Here is a 9,734-nt window from a genome sequence, read left to right on the forward strand (position 1 = left end):
ACTTAGGAAATGGCTGCCCAGGTTTTCATACTGCATATTGGTTGGGTATCCCCCCCCCCCCCCCCCCCCCCCTAAATTCAAGTATTTACTCTGAGCATTATAATAACTTACGCAAAATGGAAAAGGGGAAAATAGGAAAAGGTCACAGAGCTACAACAACAGCCCGTAACAAGACAGCAGAAGATATAATCGTCGATCAACCTGAGATGGCTAATGCTAGCGCAAATAAGATAGCAGCAGCAAAAGAACCCTCATTTCGTGAGGTGATGAAGGAGGAATTGCGCGAGGCGCTCACAGGCGAGAGGAACTTTACGAGAGGAACTTCGAGAAGATGTAAGAAAAATAACTAAATGAGTTCAAGAAGGACATTAACCAGAAACTTGAAGAAAACAAATTAGAACTTCACAGTATATCCACAAGAATGGGGGACGCAGAACAGCACATTGGGCACACAGACACATGGAGCTTCGCAGCCAAGGAAACACTTGAACAGTCACTGAAAAGCCAACACACACTACAGGCAAAAGAACAGTCACTGAAAAACTGAATTCGTTAAGATAAGAATAACAAGTTACCAAAACCGTTCACAGGAATGGATAACACTAGAGATCCCTTCAGTCTCCACAGAAAAATCTGTGTTTAGTTTCTTTGCCCCTAATTTGTGGGACAATATGCAGAGTTCACTGCAGCTAGATGTACTGGCGGCACTCAGGTAGTTTAAATTATTGATTGAGGACCTCTATGTAGTTGAATGTGATTGCTTTTATGAAATGTTTCTTTTTGTTCATTGTGTGCTGAATTCTATTGTTTTATACACGTGCATGTTTTAATATTCTGTTTTTATTGTAATGTGGACAGGGCTCTCTTGTAAAATAGATGTTTAATCTCAATGTGACTCCCTGTTTAAATAAAGGTTAAATAAATAAAAAAATGTAAAGTGCGTGGACGGTTGGATACACAACAGATGAGAGACAACTGCAACAGATTGACGGCAAGGTGAGTAAATGTTAGCTATTCGCTAGCTAAGATGATAATTCATCAAACTACTATAAAAAATTCTAAATAAAAAATACATAATGTAATGTACCATAAAACTTCAATTAAATCACTGAACACCACAGGCGCTTATTAGAGACAGGCTTCTATTTGCTCATTTGCATAGTTCACTGTTTAATTCCAGCATTCACTTCCAGAATTTTTATAAATGTCTTAATTTACTGCACTTATGTGTTGTCATTTACACATTGTGTCATGTTTCTTCTGTCTTAGTATGCCTCTATAAAAAAAAAACGTCTTCTTGACAGAATAAATATTCTCCTCTTTGATTGTGCATTTTCGTCAGTTCTTACTATCGCAATCGTGCGATTTCTAAGGGTCTGTACTCCCAAAGTTGTTGACTGCTTTTGTTCTCGCCAGTTAGCTAGCAGTTGTCAGCTGTTAGCAGCAAATGGCTAGCAGTTTCTTACTGAAGATAAAAACGGATGATTGCCATAGTTGTTTTTGTCATTACTGAATTATTTAATGTAACAAATCAAACATTAAACCTCATAACCAATTCATGGTAATTCATGGTAATCTCAAAAATAATTAATTTAGACCAGGTGATTATTTTAAACCAGCCTTTATTTGCTGAAATATGTGCCAATTTCCGGCTAATAAAAGGGACAGGCGGCTTTTTGAGACTTTAAAAGGTTTCCATCAGCTAGCCAAGCTACATAGCCTGTAATGTTAACTGGTAATTGTTGTATAATTGTTGGTACGTTTTAGCTAACATTAGCTAACTAGCTAGCTAGTTAAAGTTTCTTTAACGTTAGCTAACTTTTGTTATTGAGAAATGTTAGTCCTCATTTAAACCCGTGATACACTCTCTCACTATCTCTTTCCATCCTCCTTCAGTCCCTGTCTTATTCTGCCCCTGTCCAGTTAAATTGTAGAGTTTGGGTGCTGTGAGAAACTCAGCCTGTCACGCCTGCTCCCGCTCTCCCTTTCTGGAGCTCGAGGGTGCCAGGCGGCCTTTCATTACGCACATATGTCACCATCATTACGCGCATCAGTGCTCATTGGACTCATCTGAACTCCTTCACGTTTTGAATGCCTTCCCTATATCTGTCTGTTTCATCCGTGTGTCAACATGATTGTCGTTTCCGTTTCCACTGTCCAGACACGTATTCTGTTCCTGTCCATGGTTATTAAAAGTTCACTCCCTGTACCTGCTTCTCGTCTCCAGCGTCAATCTTTACAGAATGCTGACACCACTATACGAAGGATCAGGGAGGTTTTTGTTTTTTGTTTTGTTGGTGATGTCGGGTCCGGGTGCCGCAACCGATGAAACTGGGGGTGCCTTAGCTGGCTCATCGGGCTCCAATCAAAAGGTCATGCCTCAGCCGGCCCATTAGGCTCCAACGCCTCAGCAGGCTCGTCGGGCTCCCACGCCCATGCCTCGGCCGGCCCATCAGGCTCCCACGCCCATGCCTCGGCCGGCCCGTTATTCATGTTCACTCCCTGTACCTGCTTCTCGTCTACAGCATTGATCATTACACAGCCTCCACAAACAGGTGAGAGAGAGAGAGAGAGAGAGAGAGAGAGAGACGCTAACTAATATTGCTCATGTTTGTGTGTCTAATGTATGTCTTTCACGCTGGTGTATTGGGACTGTCCTCTGTATGATGTGTGATTGTTGTGTCTTCTTTGTTATTTATCTTTTCCACTTGTAACTGAATGGTGAATGAATGTATTTACAGTGTGATTTTGTGTTCTGTTACACCTGTCCGCCATACTCACCCTCTCTATATTATCATAGTCACTGCAGCTAATAGCATAGCAAATACTACACTTTTACTTGATGATAATCAACACCAACAATCAATGTCATTTGAATTGTTAGTCTAAATGTAATCTTGTATGTTTCTCTTATGCTTAAGGTACTCCACTACCCGGCAATACGTGGATGAGTGCACAGCGCTCATTCAAAAGTACCCCTCGTTGAGACCAGACAGGGTGGGCATCATTGTGCCTACCCAGACCATAATGTGCTGGCTGGTATATGTTTTTCTCACATTGTTATTCCATCACACTTCCCGCAGTATAACAAGACCGTCTCTAATTATGCAACTGACTAGGTCTGCTCCCTTGACCTCGGTCCCAATGATCCGTCATGACAATCCTTATGTACCCTTTACAGTATGCAGCCGTTCTCATTGTATTTATTCTAATCTAGCTTCTTTATTACACCCCCTCCATTTTAAGGTCTCAATGTCACTGCGACCATTTTGATCCTTCCCTACCTCCTCAAAGAAGATCCAAGTTGGCTGACAGTGTGCTAAGTTCCCATGAACTACCGCACCAATAGAGGGGAATCCCTCTAAGCCACATCCAACTCTTCCTGGACAGAGAGGAGCTACTCACTGAAGAGCGGGAGGACATCTCCATGGGATTGGGAGTGGCAATAGGGGTCCATTTTCCTTTTTAACATTGAGTATGCAGTATCAGGGAGAAGCACCCTGCGGTGCATTCAGAAATGTGTTGTGGCAATTGATGAGAGAGTTCAATTACAAACAAACGTTGAATGGCAAACTTTTTGCTGTAGAGGAGACCAGAGCACAAAGTAACACGAGGTCAGTTGTATCAGCCAAATGACTAAAATTAGAAACCACCTATAAAGGTGTTATTTGATGTGCTAATGCTTTGTTAGTTTCTCTACATGATTGACCTGTGAAATATTCTCTACTGTACCTAAACATATCATTTGTGTCAGTAAGATGGGGTCTTTGGTTGGTATAGTTGATGACAATAATTACTGTTGTATTTTTAGTATAGGCTCCTATCTTGTTGTCGACACACATCAAATATGAACGGCCGTCAACGGTTGACATCGTACTTCATTTATTGATTGCATGTTTGGTTTTCTGTGACTTTCAAAGTCAATAAAATGTATGTGTGACTTTACAAGTGTGCTAATCAATGTTATTTTGTTATTATTATTGTTAATAGTATGATTGTTATTATTATTGTTGTTGTTATTATGACTAATATTCAGAATATAATAAATGGGACATGGAAGATTCGTCAGGGAAAAGGTTCCTGGAAGCACTTTTTGGGGTTCCGCTGGTGCCAACTTGATGATAGTGCTGGAGTTATGCGTGGCCACAGAGTTGTGGGTGAACAGGGAGTACAGGAGGGGGCTAAGCACACACTCCTGAGGGACCCCATGTTGAGTGTCAGTGTGGCGTAGGTGTTGTTGCCTACCCTCACCACCTGGGGTTGGCCTGTCAGTAAGTCCAGGATCCAGTTGCAGAAGGTGTTCGGTCCCAGGGTCCCGAGCTTGGTGACGAGCTTGAAGGGGACTACAGATAAAGACTCTTAATTTAATCACTCTGTTGTTGCTGAGAATTTTCCTGCACCACAGGATTTACATAAATTAATGAACGCTGAGCTATAGTCAATGAACAGCATTCTCACATAAGTATTCCTCATCAGTTTTTGCAGTGAAGTCATGGGTCAAAAGAAAAACCTTTGTTTGTTTTGTTATTTTGTTATTTGTTATTTCCATTGTCTGCAGGTGATTTTGACGCAGGCGAGTGTGGCACGCTGTGCTGTGATGTAACGTGTGCAAAAAAAAATACTGCTTCTGTATTTGTGCATATATAAAATACGTGTGTGAGTATGGGTCAGAATTTGACCCATCGGAGGACCTTAAGACCACTGCACTCTATATTAACTGCAGTCCACAATTAAGTTGTATTAATGGTTGATGTGCTTTCAATGAATTCCATTTCACTTACCCATTCCTTATAGACAACCTGAGCAACAGACACCTCCTAAAACATGAATACCTGCCCAGCGGCAGTGTACATTGTGTCCTTGATCATATTTAAATGAAGTTTATTGTATTTTATTATTTTCCCTTAGGGTCCAAAAAGTGAGGAATAAATTGTGAGGTGGAATATTTCGTTTGAACATTGCCTGCATACTGTAGTACGTACTCTATAAATAATGTGCTTTTAAGGGTTCAAAGCCTAACCATAAATGAAGAGTGCTGATGTAAAGGCATTGTAAAACAATATCAGAGAACAATACAGAAGGAAATATAATGATCTAGCTAGCGACAGTTAAATAATCGTTAACTAATCTTCCTCGTACTGCAGATATCACAGTCATCATAAGATATTTGGTAGCCATGGATACCACACCAATTATGCAGCATGGTGTTTCTGAGAAAACTGTCAACAGAATTGTGATATTGTGTATTAGTTGCATTTCTCAAACATAGAGCTCATACTGTGAGTCGGAATATATTCTCTACCAACACTGAATGCAGAGGCGTCATGCCCTTATCTTTTGAGGGAGCACTGATTGCCAAATTCAATGTCTTTGGGTTAATTATGCACTTGATATAGTTTTCCATATGTATACTAAAATTGTACTTTTGAAAAAGGTCAACGCATCTTCCGAGGGTGACTGGAGGAAGTGAAGAGAACAGCCATGCCTCAATTGTTTTTTTTAAATATGTAGTTTTCACAGGACAGAAGTTGTCTTGTGATTTCTCTGTCTGAACACGAATGTGTGTAGAATATCTCTCTTTCATTAAAGCGTCTTCTTTCAAAACAAATACCTGTCTTTGCAATAATACACGTACAGCTTCCACGCACCGCTTCAAAAGCGCATGTCAGAACAAGTCAGCAGACGTCTCTCCTTTTCATATTCAGTACATATTTGATAAAGGCCTATTTTCAGAGACACATATTCCAGTCGCATGAAAGTATTTCCTTCAATCTTATTTTGTTGACCACAGTGAACAGTAAGAAATCGTCTAAGAAAAAAGCCAACTTTTCTTCGCAAAATTATTGGAAAATAAATGCTTTAAATTGCTCTTTTTTTCTTTTAAAGCTCTTCAGTGTTACGCATATCACTTAATCGAATGCAAAATACATAACAACCACAATCTGAACTCTTTCGATACAGGGCTCATTTATCAAAGACAAGTCATTGAATACAAAATGGTTGACATTGACGCTCAAACAGCATTAGAACGAAAACAGTTTGGAAAGGAGGGCCGGTCAGAGTGAAGGTACTCTACTGTTCATTGAACGGCCTCATCACAATACTAAAATAAACAATAAACACAGCAATGATCAGTAAAGTGTGCGGAATATCTTTCATTTACTGTATCCAGCACCTCACATTAATATTTGTAGGTAGTTTTACAGGTGCACAAAGAGACAACAAATCATCCCCAAATTAAAAGGTACATCATACTTTGTTCTGCACAATATCTTATACAAGTATAAGTATCCCTTTAATCTTTCATTTTAGTTTTTTGTTCTTCATTAGATCATCCTTATTGGGAGGGGCACATTCACTTCTTCCTAAAGTAATTTCCTCCCTGGTCCAAGGAAATGGTTGTGACCCTACTTGTCGTGACCCTACGCTGCTTCCTTGTGTCAACTGTTCTGGTGACACTTTACTAAAACCCCGCAGGCATCATGCTTAATAACTTGCTATACGCATCAATGTGTATTTTATATTGTCCTATAATAAAGCTCATAATGTGTTAGGTATCTTTATTATTTTCTCACCCAGACCTGTGTCACGTTTGCTCAACCTCTGTGTCACTCACACACACCATCTCTTCGGGAAACGTTGTGAAGTCTTGAATCACTACTTGGGGTGGCATGGGCATCGGCATCGGCACAGGCATAGTCACTTTTGGGCCGTGGACAATGCAATTCTTCTGCATCTCTACCCCAAGGGCGGGCGACGGGACCTCGCCGAGATGCCTCCGATACTGGACAAAACTGCAAGTCTTGAGAACAATGGCGATCACATTTTTACCCATCAGTATCCCAGACACCCTGGAGTCCCTATAGAAGATCATGTTCCCACCACGAATGAAGAGAGTGATAATGTTAATAGTCACCAGGCTGAGAATCGGATAGAGCATCATCTTATGGGGCACGATGTTCACCCCTTGCATGCTGATCTCGCTCAGCGACACGCACGGGAGCACCAGCAGCAGGATGTAGCAGTAGAAGAACATGAGTCCCTCCACCCATAGGGGGAGCCCTCTCCTCTGAGGCTCCCATAGGTTGGCCTGCACGTCCAGGACATCGAGCAAGTCCACCACCACCCAGAAGAGTCGACACCGGATCTCCTCCTTCTTCTTCTGCGGCCGCACGTACTCCATGTGGTCGATGGCCACCAACGTGATGTAGACCACGGGCACGCAAATGGACAGAAGCAATGTCAGCGCTTTCCGTGCCACCCCGTCCGCGCCGCCGCTGCCAGTCCAACCGTCCAAACTTCTCCCCTTTCCGTCCTCGGCCTTGTAGTTCTGGTAGACGAAGTAGACCTTGATCTCCAGGACAAAGACGTAGAAGAACCATAGGATCATGGCGTAGCCACGCTTGGAGGTCCGCACCTCAGAACCCACCCACACAGCCACGTAGCGTAGGACGATGAGGAAGCAGATGTCCCCCACGAGGACCATGATGCACACGCCGATCTTCCTGGGCCCCTGGTTCTGCTCCACCAAGTAGGCGTCCATCAGTGCCATGCTGCCCATGATCAAGACGGCCGACAAGCACACATGAAGCTTGTTGGCGGGTGGTGGCGGCACCATACTGACCAGGTGGTGAACGTCCAGGAAAAAAGGGAAACCAAGATCCAAGACAAAAGACGAAACAAAGGTCAAACAAAAATGAAGTTCCAAGAAAAAGATATAGGTCCAAGAAAAAAAGAGTTAAGAAGTAAATCAAATAAAAAATAAATGAAAGTTGTGGGTCAAAGCAAAAACCTGGGTTCAAAGAAGGTTAGGTATTATAATAAATTTGTGGTAACTGTCTCTGTTCATCAGCTCATTTTAGTCCTGTTGGTTGAATCAGGTATGTACCACCATTTGGTTCAGACAGTTGAAGTCCCATCAGATGACTGTTTGTACAAAGTCAGGTCCACTTGCATGACCTGCCATCAGTTCCCCCAAAATACCCTCATAAATATGAATAGTTATCCTTCAACCTCTATTCAGTACTCAGCAAGCAGGGAAACAGTCAAGCAGAGTACATTTGAAACTGCATTGCTGCCTAGGGATCCTAATAAAAATCTAAATATAATATTTTTTAGCCCTAACTGTATAACTCTACACTCTAAACACAATGCCTCCACGTCATCGATTTGTCGTCCTTTAGTGTCTGCAGTAACTGGGAATGTCTCTTTTATTACTTTAATGTTCTTGTAATTCTGTCAGTGGTTGATATCATGTTAGATGTTGGACATTGTAGATAAGTTGCCGCATAAAAAATTCTCCCGGAGCTCTTCCGAGCAGTAACAAAAAGCGCAATGGATTCAGCAATGCACTTACACTTACGTCTCCAGTCATAATCAATCATAATGATTCGCAGCATTACATTTCCGGTTTGATGCCAATGTGGAATTGCCAACCCCAGCACTAATTCCATGCCGTGGCATGGAGTGAAGAAACATGATGGATAGGGTTCATTATGTGAGTATTGGTTATCCACTGCAACAAATGATAGGTTTCGTCTCCATTGTAATCCTCACACGTTCCCAACACTGTGATATTCCCAATATATTGTGTTGACAAAAGGAAACGGAAAACTGCAATTCCAACGTTCTCTTTCTGTTGACCCACAAAATCATCCCCCGTACACCCCTTTTGAGACATAGAAGGGAACAGGGACCTGTGTGTGCAACCTCAAAAGGAAAGGAGCTAGAAAAGTTTATCTTTGAAGTTGAATCCCTGGAAAACAAGAAGCCTCTCGTCCTCTCGTCGTGCTCTCACTTCAAAGATGCTCTCTCCTTGACGAGCGAAAGCTCCTAATGCGGAGATTCAGGTGGAACAATAAAAATGATGTGTCCCTTTGATCGACGATCCGTTCTAGGTGAGTGTCCTAGAATTTCCACCAGAGTGTGGTCAACCATCGAATGCCGGACGTGCCCCACTGCCCATTGAGACACACAGCCATCAACGAAAAGCCCTTTTCACTCCTTTCTCATCTTCTTTCCCCCTCCGAAAAGGACCTGCGAATGGCCATCACATTGTCACAGCATTGTCAACTCTCGCAGTTTCAAATGTCCTTTAATGTGAAAATCTCTAAATATTTGCCCTCCTTGCTCCTACTTGAGGTGCTGTTTGTCTGTGCCTTCCCAAACTAGGTCTGCTGGAATCTCTTTTCGTCCCTCTCTTGCTTCTCTTCCTTCCCCCACTCGTGTGTGCTCAGCCGTTGGATGTCGAAGAGGCATGCTCAGAAAGCCACAGCTGCAGGAGGAGAGAGAGAGCGAGGGAAGGAGAGACAAGGATGTAAGGGAGCGATGGTGATGGTCATGTGTGAGCTGCCTCCTGCCATCAAGTTCTCTTCTCTTTTTTCATCCCTTTCCACTCCTGGCCCATGCACTTTAAATCCCTCCGTCCCTCTTCTTCAGAGTAACTGATCCCTGCTGTGAAGTCCACCCAACCCCTCAGATGTTGAGATCCTCCTTTTATCAGGGGAGGGCAAAGACGCTCGAGGGGGGGATTCAATGACATACAAATCACATACACACTCCACTGAGACGAGTAACACACACCCCCACACACACGCCAGTGTAATGAGTGATCCACACGTCCCCAGCAGCTCCCTGTGTGTGTGTGTGTGGTGTGTGTGTGTGTGTGTGTGTGTGTGTGTGTGTGTGTGTGTGTGTGTGTGTGTGTGTGTGTGTGTGTGTGTGTGTGTGTGTGT

At 42.6% G+C, this 9,734-nt stretch overlaps 1 protein-coding gene across 1 annotated transcript; it reads right to left on the reverse strand.

Annotated features, from left to right (window-relative positions):
• Positions 1-5,930: 5,930 nt before the first annotated feature.
• LOC110493765 (transmembrane protein 121-like) lies at positions 5,931-9,413 on the reverse strand. Its single transcript, XM_021568230.2, has one exon. It carries the CDS (start codon positions 7,616-7,618, stop codon positions 6,587-6,589), a length of 1,032 nt encoding a protein of 343 aa, XP_021423905.1. The 5' UTR covers positions 7,619-9,413; the 3' UTR covers positions 5,931-6,586.
• Between the last annotated feature and the right edge of the window lie 321 nt (positions 9,414-9,734).

This window comes from Oncorhynchus mykiss, chromosome 17, assembly GCF_013265735.2.
Source record: "Oncorhynchus mykiss isolate Arlee chromosome 17, USDA_OmykA_1.1, whole genome shotgun sequence".
Classification (NCBI taxonomy): Eukaryota; Metazoa; Chordata; class Actinopteri; order Salmoniformes; family Salmonidae; genus Oncorhynchus; species Oncorhynchus mykiss.

What these genes read in the sequence shown, in the direction of transcription:
- LOC110493765 (XM_021568230.2), bottom strand. Translation starts at nt 7,618, where the DNA reads ATGGTGCCGCCACCACCCGCCAACAAGCTTCATGTGTGCTTGTCGGCC.